We start from the raw sequence: 14,477 nt of genomic DNA on the forward strand, positions 1-14,477 counted from the left end.
AGCCTTTTTTCAGAGGACAGTTCAGGGTAGACGGACAGAAGGCCCGATAGGAAGAGTGCAGCAGGAAGAAGACAGTGACGGCAAGCCAAGGTTTCTATCCCACCGAAGAAGTTGTCCTTTAAACCCGCATGTCCCAGTGAGAACTGTGTGGAAAACTGGCCCTGAGAGGACCCTCCAGAAAAGGGTTCAATGCCTTATTTCCTGGCTCTCCAGAAAACAGAGCCTGAGGCAAAGAGTAAACACTTTAGTTCAGCTACGTTCCTAGGGCAGCCAGAGTGAAGGGAAGTGGAAGCAAGTCAGGAAAGGAGGGAAGCAAATACAAAGTATCGTGTTACCCAGCTGGCCACAGCTCCACCAGGAGACCCCTGGCTGCTTGCTCAGCCAAGGGAGATGCTTCTAGCAGGTTACAAAGAACAACCCGCCTCAAACAGTTCATCAGAGGGAAGAAGAGAGACATGTCTGCTGGCTTCTTCCACCTCCCATCTCCCAGGACTGGAGTTTGCCTCCCGGAGAGTTAATGCCCTTGCTCTTCCACTGCATCACTTGGCCCTTTGGGCAGCTGCCGGGGAAGCTAGAAGGCACCTGTCAGCTGACCCTGCAGGTGGTGGGTGGAGCAGAGCCTCGAGGGGCCAGTGGGGTTGGGTGCGTGTTTTGTGTCAGTCTCAGCCTATCAGCAACCAATGTCGTGGTTAGACTGGCCCTTGTAGTTCTTATTATGATTTCAAGATGCCCTTAAGTACTAACCATCAGGAAATTCTGAAAAAATAAAGGTTTATTACTTACAAGATCTGCAAATTACATAGCATCCTGGGGCCACGCAGTGTGTTCACGGGTGGAGAGAGGGAGGGAGAGAGCAAGAGCCTGGGTTCCGCTTTTATTGGGGTCTAGGGTAGGGGCCTAGGGTGTCAAAAGCTCACTCTTTATTGGTGAATTTAGAACATAAGAGAGGGAATTTAAAGCGTGGGAAGTGGAAAAAAAGCGAATGGCTCAAATGGTCAGTTAGCAAAATCAACTAAGATCTCCAAAACAAAGGAGCCTCAGTGGGGAGATACGGCCTGGCTCTCTATCTAGTGCTGTGGCTGGCGAGGTGTTTATTAGAGATAGCCCTGAAGTGGTTGCCTCTTTTGAAATGGATGGCAGTCAAAGCTCAAGTCGGACACTCACATTACAAAAAAGAAAAAAAACCAAAACAAAAACCTGTCAGGGCTAACGGCAGGGGTGCTAGAGCTACTGCTGCCCCCGCCGCAGTGGTCGCCATGGAGGCTCTGCTGGAGCCCAGATTTACTCCAGGGAAGGCCAAGACAGCCACCCGTGCTAGCGGATGAGGCGATGACCGCGGCTGAAGTAGCATCCAGGCTCTCCATGAACAAGGGGCCAAGGGGCTAGGAGAGAGGTGCAGCTGAGCGAACCTGAGGTGGTGCGTTAATTGGGTCTGAGACACCTCGGATTTAGAAATCTGAGGAACACTGCAGAGTCTGTCCCAACTTTTCGACATTCAGAACTCAGTAGCAACTTAAGGGCTCTGAGCAGTCCTGCCATAATGAAAGCTGTTTAACTTTAGCCAAATTACTGGTCCATCGAGTTCACGGTATTTGGAATACCATCTGATCTTCAAAGCTCTTAATATTTCTTGGTGGATTGACTATATAACCCAGCATTTCCCAACTCATTCATTCACATGACATCCTCCAGAACTAGCATTCTATGGAATTCACTTTACAAAAATGTTTTAAACCCTCACACCTCTGTCCATTTTCACTTCTGGGAGTTTTTCCAAGGCTAACTCAGTCCTTAACTTTGAATTTTAGGTAATTAGATTTTGTTTTCATTTCTAGTCCTTAAATTCTGAAGCTTAAATTTTTTAAAAAAAAATTGTGTAACATATTACATACACACAAGTGCACAGAACTAATTTTAGAGTTAAATAAACTACTGTATAGTGAAATCCTGTGCTGTTACTTAGCAGGTCAAGAAAAGGAACATTATATGTTTAACTGAATCACTTTGCTGTACATCCTAAACACTGTAAACCAATTATACTTCAACTAAAAAAATAATAATAATAATAGGGACTTCCCTGGCAGTCCAGTGGTTATGACTCCGCGCTTCCACTGCAGGGGACACGGGTTTGATCCCTGGTTGGGGAACTAATATCCCTCATGCTGCACAGTGCAGCCAAAAAAGAAAAAGGAAAAGGAAAAGAACTTTATCAAACCCAAGAAACGCATCACGTGTCTCCCTCCTCCTGCTTGGAGGTAGCCACTGTCCTTTTTTCTGTTTTTCTACTGGACCACCAGGGGAGTCCCACCACTATCCTTTTTTTAACAATTGCACACTTGCTTTTCTTCATAGTCCTAAATTATCCTCCTATAGAAGACTGAAGGAATTTGAGGCCGGAAAGTTAGAAGCTTTCATCACCTTGAAATCACAAGAATCAGGATTACAACCTGTCCACATTCTGGCTCCAGATTTCTTCTCCGGGTTACTGATCACATGTGAGATAGGCATGTCCATCCACTATCTTGTCACTTATCAGAGGGAGGAGGGAGGGCAGTCAAGGCTCTGTAGTCAGAAATTTGAATTCCAGGGAGATACCCGTTCTTTGCAGATAAGGGAATCTCTACTTTGCCACACAAACCAGAACACTTACGGGTGGTATGAAGGGTTCTTGATCAACAAGTTTCTTTTAAGATCATGCTGTAAGGAAACTGGTTGCAGAGGGTTAGTCCATGAACCTTGAATATGGTTCCATAGGCTGCTGCTTTAGAATCACCAGAGGGTTATTTTCCCTTAAACCTTTAATTCTGGGAAATTTCAAACTTATGGAAAAGTAGAGGGAATATTAGAACATACCCTCCATACTCATCACTCAGTTTCAACAGTTACAGACACTTGTTTCTTCTCCATCATTACTCCCTCCCCACACTGGGATTATTTTAAGGCAAATCCCAGATATCATGCCCTTTTATCCTTCAATACTTTAGATAAAGGTTCTTTTCAAAATCATAAGCATTTATACCATAAAAAATGAACAATAATTTCACAATAGCATTCAACTCAGAAGTTTAAACAATATAGGTTCCCAGACCCCCTCCCCAGACCTACAGAATCAGATTCATTGTGGAATGTAGGTGTTGACCAAGATAAAAATGCACAACACAAAAGTTGTGAGTTATGTTTTATTTGGGGTCCTTACTAAGCAGCTGCTCCGAAGAGGTAAGGGAGGAACCAGGATATATATGAATTTTTTTTTGCTGAGAAAAATATGTAGTCTGCTAATCACAAAAAACAGACATCTCAAGTTAATGATTTTAGTGCTTTCCTATGTAAGGGAAGATGCAAGAATCCGGCATCATTAAAAATTTTCATTACATGTGCACCTTAACTACCTAGGGGCCAGTATATCCAAAGCCCAGAATACTTCTTATTTTTTCTCCATCCTGAATTCTCCTCAGTGGCCGACTGTAGTAGCTAATGGCTTGATCCTTGTAGAACTGGAATGGCAGGAAACATTTTTTTTCTTTATAGGGGAATCTACATCTTTAGAATAAAATTGTTGAGGTCTGCAACTTGCTAGGTCATGAGCAGAGGACCTTCTGGGGATCTGTGAATAGAATACAAGTGGAGCAGTTTTTCAGTATATCAAAGTCTTAACTAATTAGTCAAACTCTTGCAAATCAATTAAAATGCATCCTAGAAAAGTATTAATTTAAGGGAAATTTGGCATAAAAGTTTTTATAAAATGAATATATGTGTCTGGATCCAATTTTCAAATCTCCACATATTGAGAATTTACAATGTGCTTTGCATTAAAGGGAACGAGAGGGACATAGATGACACACTTTTTTAAAGCATAAATGTTTTGCCTTCAAATAAATTATAAGATTAATCTGAGCACAGGGCAGCTTGAAACTACAACACGACTGAGATGGCCCAGCAAGAAACCCCTGTGAGCTGCACCTGCCTCACTTACTCTCATCTGACTAAGTGACCAGCTCTATATTTATGTACTTCTTTATTTCAATCCAATTCACAGGCTTTTAACTAAGTGCTCAGTAGGTGCTCAGAGCTAAACTAAATTGTAATAGAAGTATAAAATACATCCCGGCTCTCAAGGAGCTTAAAATCTAGTGGGGAGATCAGGTGAGTATATGTCTGAGATGATAAAAGCTTATGTAGAGGTCCTCAGACTTTACTGTGCAGAAAATCCCCTGAGAATTTGTAACTATGTCGATTCCTAGGGTCTACATCCAGAGATTCTGATTCAGTTGGTCTGATGCGGGGACCTGGAGCCTGCACTCTAACACCTTCTCCAGGTAGCGCTGAGCTTGCTGGTTCTAAGAGTATACAGGAAAACCAGGAAGCCTGCGGTAAAAGTTGTCCACACTCAGTCCAGAGCAGGTGGAAAGGTACTCAGTGGGGACCCAATCTAGGCAGGCATGCCGCTGCCATCCTCGCTCCTTGCACTTAGTTTCCTAACAAGATGACTCCTGTCGGGGAGACACTGAAGGAGCCCCTCCTTGTCCCCAGGGGTGTGGGATAGGGGCTCACATCCTAGTCTCTTGTCTCTGTGAAGGGCCATAGCCAAGCTAAGGTCCCCAGGGCCCTTGATGATGGGGTGACTGGCCAGGGAGGTCCCCAGCCCAAAGCTCTTTTTAGGTAGAGGGCCTATCAGAGGCCCCTGCCCCTCCTCCCACCCAACCGCCGGGGGACGGCGAAGCTTCAACTGGATGGGGGCATCAAGCCGGCAGGAAGGGCCGGCCGGCTTCCACCGGCGGAACACTACGCATGGCACCGTCCTGGGGCTCCTGGGAACTGCTGCGGGGCAGTGGAGAAAGGATGGTGTGGGTAGTGGTGTCAGCTCTGTCTAGATGGCGACTGCTGCTGAAGCGCGACCCTGCTCTGTGCAGCGGTGGAGATAAAGACGGCCACCCCAGATCTAATCCGAGCGCGCAAGACGGGAGGAACAGGCGCTGCTTCAGTGGCGAGGATGCATTAGTCAGTGCCAACCAGTCTTAAGGAGGGCTGCCGCCCCAGCCTGAGGGCAGGCATACCCCGCCCGCAGGAGCCCCCTGGCCTGAGCGGAAGAACATGGGGGTCTCGGGCGTCTGCAGCCTGAGAGTGGAAACCGATCAGTGGTTTCCTGAGGGCAAGCCACAACCCCAGCCTCGGAGCCCTTATTCTGAGTTTAGGAGCCACACTTCTGCTCTCAGGGGACCCACAGCGGATTTCTACAAGGCGGGGCCCGAGAACTTCTCGGTGGGACACACCCCGCGCCGAGCCGGGGAAGGCGGCGCAGACTAGTCCCAACTCGGAAACACCAAGCAGCAAAGCGGGGGCGGAGGGGAGCGGTTAGGCTTTGTGTCGCAGGGCAGGTGGGCTCCTTGGGCCCCGGGGGCGCAGGGGACGGGGTTCTAGGGGTCAATGCTGGGGCCCTTTACCGCCAGCTGCCCCTCCCCCTTCCCTGCGGGCTTTTGCACACGACGCGCGCGCTTCACACGGGGTAGCGGGGACCGGGTAAAGCCAGCGGGAGCGGGGCGCCACGGCTGACGTAGTGGGGGCAGCAGCGGTAGCAACAGCGGGACGACCCCTCGGCAGTCTCGGCACGGCCAGGCGGGAGCGAACTCGCGGCAGAGCGGGCGGGCGAGGGGCTCACGCGCCGGGGCGGCGGGAAAGGCGCGCAGTGCCCTCCCGGCAGGTGAGTGCGCGCCGCAGAGCGTCCCGCGCGCAACTTCCAGGGAGTACACGGCAGGGCGCGCGAGACCGCATGGAGGCCACCGAGAGGAAGCATCTGTTAGACGCCAGGCTTGGAGCCGGGTAAGGCGAGAGCCTGGGGAGGGGCGGGAATTTGAGTGGCATCAGACCCACCTCCTCATTTGCTATCCTGCCAGTGGTTGGTTTGGACGGCGGCTTGAACTGGGACCACACGGGAGGGGTGGGATGAGGTGAAGGAAGGAAAGGGGAAATGGAGCCTGGGCACGGGGATCATCCCTCCCCTCTTGTGGCTGAGCACAGATCCTGACGGGTTAGTGGGGAGTGCGTGCCTGGAGCCTTGCCCCGGGGCCAGCACTTTGCCCGGGGGCAGCCCCGCCCTGGGAGGCCCGGTGTCCCCAGACCGTGAGAAGGGGAGATCTGCTCTTCTCCCTGAGTGTAAACTCTCTTCCTTCTCCGAGCTCGGCTGGACCGGCCCAGCCCTTTGGCCAGTTCCCAAGGTCTTTGCCTCCTCCAGGCCCTGGGAGGGATGGGGGAGGAGGGAACACGCCGAGCCAAGACTCCTGAACTGGTTGTTCCCCAGCACCCCCTGCAAAGAGGGGCTTCTGGTCACTCCGCAGAATCTGTCGAGCTTGGAGTATCCTTAAGCTCTTCTTCCAAATGGGCACATGGGAACAACCAGGCCCCGCAGAGAGGTAAGACTGGAGTCAGCCTTCTTTGCTCCCGTCTCAGAGCTGAGCCTCCCCTCACCCTTCCTCCTTGGACAGGTCTTACAGATCTCTGTGGCAGGATGGGGCTGGCAGGATTCCTCTGTCTTCACCTGGCCTGGACTTGCAGACCGTTGAGCTGGCTACCAAGAGCAACCATTACTGTCATGCCCAGACGGGTCCTGGCAGTGACTGCGACCTCAAGAAGAAGAGGGCGTGGCGCCAGCTCTGTGTGGCCTGTGCCTTCTGCCTGTTGTTCATGATTGGGGAAGTCGTTGGTAAGGACTTTTTTGCTAATTAAATGAAATTGGCACATGGGTAGTTTGTATGATCCAAAAGGCTTTTCTCCTGGATGTTCCTGTAGTATTAATACTAAGAGCTCCATATTTTATATGCACACTGTCTCATGTAATCCTCACAACAACCTTGCACTGGCATATGGGTGCTGTTAGTCTCCTTATTTTACAGATGATGAAACTGAGGCACCATAAGGTTTAGGAGCTTGCCCAAGATCACACACAACTAGTAGGTCAGGGAAGACCTGAGTGCCTAGAAGGAAGGAGCATTTACTGAGTGCCTGCTATGCTTTCCAGGCCCATTTTTGTTTTTTGTTTTTGTTTTTTGTTTTTGGCCATGCCATGCGGCTTGTGGGATCTTAGTTCCCCGACCAGGGATTGAATCCATTCCGAGGACGCAGTGAAAGCGGGGAGTCCTAACTACTGCACCGCCAGGGAATTCCCCTACAGGCCCAATTTGAACTCAATTTTCACGTTCACCCTCTACGTAGATTTTGCTAATCCCATTTCACAGATGGTAGAAGTTGAGGCTCAGAGAAAGTAAGTCACTTGCCCGTGGTGACACAGCTAATGGTGCAGAGGTCTGGAATCCATTGTCTTTCTCCAGAGCTCATGGTTTTCCTGCTGCACACACACTGTGGGAAGTTGGCTCCTTGGGGAACTGATAAGAACCCTCCACCCTCTTGGCCCTGCCCCTGCAGGTGGGTACCTGGCACATAGTTTGGCGATCATGACAGACGCAGCCCACCTGCTCACTGACTTTGCCAGCATGCTCATCAGCCTCTTCTCCCTGTGGATGTCTTCCCGGCCAGCCACCAAGACCATGAACTTCGGCTGGCATCGAGCTGGTAAGGGCCCTGGTTGGGATGGGGTTTGGCATCGAGCTGGTAAGGGCCCTGGTTGGGATGGGGTTGGAGTTGGGAGAGGGGGTAGGTCAAGATCAGGTTCTTAGGTGGGTGCACTGGGTCCCTGAGTAAGGCCAGGAGGGTGATTTGGGTGGGGGAAGAGGATGTTAACCTTGGCTTCTGTCCTTTGGGAGCTCCCAGTCTGATGGGCTAGCCCTGGTCCCCTGTTCCTCTGGGAATTCCCACCCTGCAGGGGAGGAGAGTCCACCTTCCTAAGAAATGAAGTGGCCAGACTTCAAGAATAAATGACTGTGCATTAACTCTGCACATAACTCCATGGATCAGCTCTAGGGGGAGGGGAAGTTCAGCGAAGCCTTTTGAAGTTCATCTCTGCGCTGCACTGTCATTTTCCTCTTGGTGGCAGATGGCCCAGCCTCTGTTCCTCAGAAGCCTTAGTTTGCCAGCTGAGCAATGGGTATATATTTTAATGAGTCAGCTTCAACAGAAAGGGTTGACCCAGATGATTTCTTGAGTTTCTTCTAGCTCAGATGTTCCCAGATGTATGAGTGGTGGGGTAAGGTGCAACCACACCAGCCATAGCTCCAGCAGAGCCCAGTCGGACCCAGGCCCAGACTTTGTGGGGACGAGGAGGGGGCTCCTTAGCCTTAGGGCCACATGCTAAGATTGGTATTGGGGGCCGGGTTCTTCCTCAGAGATCCTGGGCGCCCTGATCTCTGTGCTGTCCATCTGGGTCGTGACCGGGGTGCTGGTGTACCTGGCGGTGGAACGGCTGATCTCTGGGGACTATGAGCTCGAGAAGGGGACCATGCTGATCACGTCGGGCTGTGCTGTGGTCGTGAACATCATGTGAGTGTGGCCTGGGTTCCCTGTGAGTCTTTCCCCCTCCCACTTCTCACATGCATACCTACATGCCTGCCCTCGCTAGAAGGAGGAGGTGCTGCACTCCAGGATAGGTCGCAGGGTCAGAATTTCCCTAGTGGTCTGAGCTCTGGCACCTGGAACACCTGGGTCCTGCCTGAGGCCTAGGGCAAGGCCATCGGGAGCTGTAAACCTGGGGCAGCATCAAGTTCCCACCCCATACAAGTCAGTGAATAACCAGAGAGGCTTCTTACCTGTCATGGGGAGGGGTGAGTTTAGTTCTTGCAGGAGCAGGTGTCCCTAGGGGCAGAATCCAAGTCCTTTTTCAAGGTGATGTGCCTGAAATTGGTCTCAGTGAGAGGCAGGGTGTGTAGAGCACCGAGGTCTCTTTTGGGTTCTCTCACCTTTGCTCAGTGGCCTTGGGCAAGCCACTTCCTTCTCTGGGCCTCAGCTTCACCATCTGTGACATGGTGAAGGCCCCTCTATGGGGCTTTCCTGCTCTGAGACTTGGCACTGGGGCATCTTTGTGCCCAGATTCAGCCTGGCATTGGATGGAGTGAGCCCCTTCTCCTGTTGGTACTCTGAACCAAGGCCACGTGGGTTGGGCTCCTCACGTGGCCAAAGGGATCATGCAGTCTGGGGAGGCCAGTCCTGATGGGGGCCTCTACCTGGCTGATTTGAAGCCTCTATCTGCTACCTCAATGAGCCCCTTGGCCTTGTCTCCACTTCTGTAGAATGGGATTGATTCTTCACCAGTCTGGCCACGGACACAGCCATGGCCATGAGCACAGCCACGACACCAGCCAGCAGCAGGAGAACCCCAGTGTCCGAGCTGCCTTTATCCATGTGGTTGGAGACTTTCTGCAGAGCTTGGGCGTTTTAGTGGCAGCCTTTATTTTATACTTCAAGGTTAGAGCTGGGGACACAGGGAAGTGGGCCGGGTGGGGAAGGGAGGCTAGATCATCTGGAGCTAGAATCATTTCCAGATTCTAGCTCCCTCCCAGCTCTGGGCAAAAGGGTAGGAGAGGGAAGGAACATTTATCCAACACCCAATAAGTGTTAGCACTTCTGATCTTGATAACAACCCTGAAGGGGAGGTGGTGGTGTTTTCTGCAGCTCAGAAAGGCTCAGGGACTTGCACAGCGTCACCCAGCTGGTAAGTTGTGAAGCCAGATTAAAACCCAGGACTGTGTGCTGCCTGGGCATTGCCCATCATATAGAGGCAGTGTGGTGTAGAGGAAAGAGCCAAGGGTTGGGTTTGAAGCCTGGTTCACCCCTTGCCAGCCGCATGATGTGGAGTGGGTCCCTTGCTCTAATTGAGCCTCTGTTTCCCCATCTATAAAATGGGGATGTTGGACCAGATGGTGCCTAAGATTCCATTTAGCTCCGTCCGTGTCTCAGCCCCTTGGGCAAGGAGGGGTGGGAAGGTGCAGTGCCTTATCCTAAACTGTGGTCTGTCCTGCCTGTCCTTTTGGACACAGAATAAAAGGTAGAGAACTGGGAGGCAGGGTCAGGGTGAGGTTCATGCCCACCCTGCAGAGAGAGCCCCTCTCCGTGACTTAATGCTGGGTGGGAGCAGAGAAGGGACGCTAAGGTGTTGGGTGGTGAGCCCCAGCTCTGCCTTGCCCTTTTCCTGTAGCCAGAGTACAAGTTTATAGACCCCATCTGCACCTTCCTCTTCTCCATCCTCGTCCTGGGGACAACCTTGACCATCCTGAGAGATGTGATCCTGGTGCTGATGGAAGGTAACCTGGGCTTGGGGCTCCCTGGAAATGTTCTCTGGATCGTCCTTTCCTTCCTCTTACCCCCAAGGGTGCCTCCTCCCCGCTGGGATGTGTCCTCCCTGCCTAGGCAGGGGACTTCCGGCTGGTGTCTGTAGCACCTGGCCCTCCAGTCCTTCCTCATGTTTCCTGAGTCTCCACTTGCCATCCCTTGGGGGGTGAGGTTTATGTTTCTCATTGCACAGTGGGGTCGGGGCGGGGCAGACTGAGGATCAGAAAAAGACAGTTGGTGTTGGACAAGACTGCGGAATCCACTGCAGCTCAGGCCTTCCTTTCTGAGGACCCCACCTCCAGAGGACGTGGCAGGGCTTTGATTGGTGGCAGATGGTCTGCCCTGAGGTACCGCACGCATTCACCCAGCTTGCTTGTGCTCAGGATCTTGGGTCATAGGTCTCTGTGTGGTCAGGGTTGGTCTAGATCCTGATTTGGGGTCAACAGGAGTGCTTGGCTGCAGGTCAGAGCTTTTTCTCCAAGAATGTGACTGACCCAGATGAAAGTGATGATCAGGATTCCCTATGTGGGTGCAGGGATCCCCAGGTTCCCTTCTTTAAAAAAAAAAGTTTTTTATTTGCAGTATAGTTGATTTACAGTGTTGTGCCAGTCTCTGCTGTACAGCAAAGTGACTCAGTTATACACATGTGTACATTCTTTTTTAATATTCTTTTCCATTATGGTTTATCCCAGGAGATTAGATATAGTTCCCTGTGCTATACAGTAGGACCTTGTTTATCCATTCTACATGTGATAGTTTGCACCTACCAACCCCAAACTCTCAGTCCATTCCTCTCCCTCCCTGCCACCTTGGCAACCACAAGTCTGATCTCTATGTCTGTGAGTCTGTTTCTGTTTTGTAGATAGGTTCATTTGTGCCATATTTTATTTTATTTATTTATTTATTTTAAAGTAGGTTTTTTTTGTTTTGTTCTGTGTTTTAATTAATTTATTTTTGGCTGCGCTGGGTCTTTGTTGCTGCACGCGGGCTTTCTCTAGTTGTGGCGAGCGGGGGCTACTCTTCCTTGCAGTGTGTGAGCTTCTCATTGCGGTGGCTTCTCTTGTTGTGGAGCACGGGCTCTAGGCGCGCGGGCTTCAGTAGTTGTGGCACGTGGGCTCAGTAGTTGTGGCTCGTGGGCTCTAGAGTGCAGGCTCAGTAGTTGTGGCGCACGGGCTTAGTTGCTCCGTGGCATGTGGGATCTTCCCAGACCAGGGCTCAAACCTGTGTCCTCTGCACTGGCAGGCGGATTCTCAACCACTGTGCCACAGGGAAGCCCTCATTTGTTTATTTTTGTTTTTATTTCTGTTGCCTTGGGAGACTGACCTGAGAAAACATTGGTACGATTTATGTCAGAATATGTCTTGCCTATGCTGTCTTCTATTAGTTTTATGGTGTCAACGTCTTATGTTTAAGTCTTTAAGCCATTTTGAGTTTATTTTTGTGCATGGTGTAAGGGTGTGTTCTAACTTCATTGACTTACATGCAGCTGTCCAACTTTCCCAGCACCACTTGCTGAAGACAAAAAAAAATTTTTTTAATAGAGCATATACTGTGGGACTAGGCACTGTTCTAGGCACTGAGGATAGGGTGGTAAACCAAACAATTGTCCTGCTCGCATAGTTTCCACTTCAGAGGGAGAGACAGCAAGAAACTAACAAATAAGATCATTTCTGACAGTGTTAAGTGTGAAGAGGAAAATACAATAGGGTGAGATGATGGGGGTCATTTGGGAGGTGGGGGCAACGTCAGGCCAAGGAGGTGTGAGTGAGGGGACATTTGAGGAGCAGGAACAAGCGTGGGTGGGAGGGCGCCCTTTCCTTCAGCCCCCGTCCCTGCCATCCTCAGGGACCCCCAGGGGCATGGACTTCATGGCTGTGCGGGATCTGCTGCTGTCGGTGGAGGGGGTGGAAGCCCTGCACAGCCTGCATATCTGGGCGCTGACTGTGGCCCAGCCTATCCTGTCTGTCCATGTCGCCATCGGTGAGTAGTGGGAACACTTGGGGTGGGTGAGAGAGAGGCAGCGGGAGGCCCGGGGCCATCCCTGATGGGTCCAGATGACCCCAGATGCTTGCAGTGCCCATGCATTGGACCTGACCCCATGCTGAGTACTTGACATACATTATTTCATTTGGTCATCACAGTTCCATTTATAGATGAAGAAACTGAGGTTGGGGGGTGGGGGGTTATAAGGTCACTCGCCCAGGCTCTTACAACTAATCAGTGGCAGAGGGAAGATTCCTAGCCTTAAAGCCAGTGCTTTTCCTGCTCTTTCAGGGTTGTGCCAGGTATGGGAACCAGAGGGTTGCCTGGTACAGGAGTGAGTCTGGGGGTTTCTTGATGTTCATCGTCCCCTATCTTGTTCTGCTGGGCGTAGGATATGAGACTGAGGCTCCTCATCATTCCTAAGGGCCCGGGAGTGAGTCATCGGCTCTCTGGTGCCTCCCCTCATGTGTCCTCTCTGCCCCCAGCTGGGAATGCAGACGCCCAGGCTGTGCTGAAGGCAGCCAGGACCTGCCTGCAGGGTAGGTTCCACTTCCACACCGTGACCATCCAGATAGAGGACTATTCTGAGGACATGAAGGACTGTCAGTCATGCCAGGGTCCCTCGGACTGACTGCCTGGCCAGGCACCAACTGGGGCATGGACAGGCCTGCCGACGGCTGGACTGAGTGTCCCCCAGGCCCAGCCAGGACTCTGCCTACCCCAGGTGGGTTATAAACCAGGTCACTCTCCTGACTGCTGCTCCATGTTCAGTGTGGAGGAGGCTCGTCCCACTCCAGGAACGGGCTCTTCCCCGTCTCCCCCATCTGACTCCCGCCAGCCCCGGGATGGGAACTCTGCAGGTGTAAAGCTGGTGTGACCCCACTCTTCCAGTTCCCGGTGGGGCAGGGTTTGGGCCTCATCCTCAGCTAATGCCGCCCTACCACTAGCCTCTGGAAAGGCAGTGGGGCATAGTGAGGGGTGACAGAGGGGAGACTCATTGTCCCCTCACCTGCCTGCCTCATTTCCCATTTTCAGTCTGTCTGGCCTTTGCCTTATGAATCCATAAAGAAGCCCTGGGACAGAGCCCCCTTCCTCTGCCTCTAACAATATGCTACAAGGAGGCCATGGGGAGTTGGGGAATTGTGAGGACTCTGCACACTCATACGGGTCTCCCCTGAGATGGGGAGCCAGGGGGCACCTGAGGCTGATCTGTGCCTGAGTCATTTCACTGAGAGCCAAATGTTTCCTTTTCGTGGAGGTAGGGGGCTTCTGACTAGGTAAGGACCTGCTGGTTTCCTCTTTCTTTATTCCCCCCACCTCGCCAACGCCCAGGAAGCTGTGCCAACACAAAGGTGTGCTGGCGGGAGAGGTGGAGGTGGGCACAGGTTTCAGCTTGGGTCCCCCGCAAACAGCCCCACAGGCCCCGGGCCACTCCTCTTGCCCTGATTGTGTCCCGGGGTCGGGGAGCCTGACACTGGGTATGGTTGGGCCAGCTCTGTTGTCGGTATGGCCTGGCCTGCTCAAAACTTGGGGATGGAGGACACAGAGGGTACAACCTGAACAGGAACCCCTGGCTTCCTGAGGTCTGTGTGAAGATTCCTGAATTAGGAGGTGGCTTGTATTTCCAAGATGAAGCCGGGGGACCTGTCCCCAGTCTCACAGAGGAGGCAGCATGCCCAGTCATCAGGTGGCTCTGATCTAGTAGTGGTCTGTCTCTGCCCTTAGGCAGGTCAGCGCCCCTCTCGTCTGCGGACAAAGAATGTTGACACCTACCTCACAGGGTTGTTGTGAGGACTGGAACTAAAGTCAGCTGAGCATATGGTGGTTGTGGGAGAGTGGGTGCTTTTATCATCATTCTGGAAGGATGGCCTGAGGGGCCAGGTGGGCTTCCCAGCCTCGGGGGGCAGCACTGGGTTTGTCTTGACTCTGTCCTGACCCACAGCAGGAGGAGGAGGGGTTGGTCACTCTGAGCCTCTCTCTTCCCATCTGTGAAATGACCTGTTTGTGCCTTTCCAGTACTGTCATCCAGGGTTGGCTGTGATCTAGGTTTGAGGGTTCTTCGGCCCCTTCAAGTCTGTGGGAAGTTGTGCTGGCTTGGAAGTGTGTGTGTGTGTGTGTGTGTGCGTGTGTGACTGCTGGTGGAGCGCCACTCCACCCCAATCTTAGGAATCAAATTCCTCCCTCCCCCCAGCCATGGCAGGCCGCAGGAACCTGGATCCTGGGCTTTGCTATATTCCAAGTCCTTACACACCTCTCAAGAGACAGTCATTGCTGTCCTCCAT

General features: G+C 51.9%; 1 protein-coding gene across 2 annotated transcripts; it reads left to right on the forward strand.

The window, feature by feature from the left end:
- Window positions 1-5,753: 5,753 nt before the first annotated feature.
- SLC30A2 (solute carrier family 30 member 2) lies at window positions 5,754-12,826 on the forward strand. 2 transcript variants are annotated; one of them, XM_060288965.1, is made up of 8 exons: window positions 5,754-5,817; window positions 6,480-6,697; window positions 7,417-7,563; window positions 8,274-8,427; window positions 9,174-9,348; window positions 10,079-10,184; window positions 12,058-12,192; window positions 12,681-12,826. In XM_060288965.1, exons 1-8 carry the CDS (start codon window positions 5,768-5,770, stop codon window positions 12,824-12,826), a joined length of 1,131 nt encoding a protein of 376 aa, XP_060144948.1. In that variant the 5' UTR covers window positions 5,754-5,767. The 2 variants fall into 2 exon arrangements, with proteins under 2 accessions (XP_060144948.1, XP_060144950.1); XM_060288967.1 differs by lacking the exon at window positions 7,417-7,563.
- Window positions 12,827-14,477: the final 1,651 nt, after the last annotated feature.

Source organism: Globicephala melas, chromosome 1 (assembly GCF_963455315.2).
Source record: "Globicephala melas chromosome 1, mGloMel1.2, whole genome shotgun sequence".
Lineage (NCBI taxonomy): Eukaryota > Metazoa > Chordata > Mammalia > Artiodactyla > Delphinidae > Globicephala > Globicephala melas.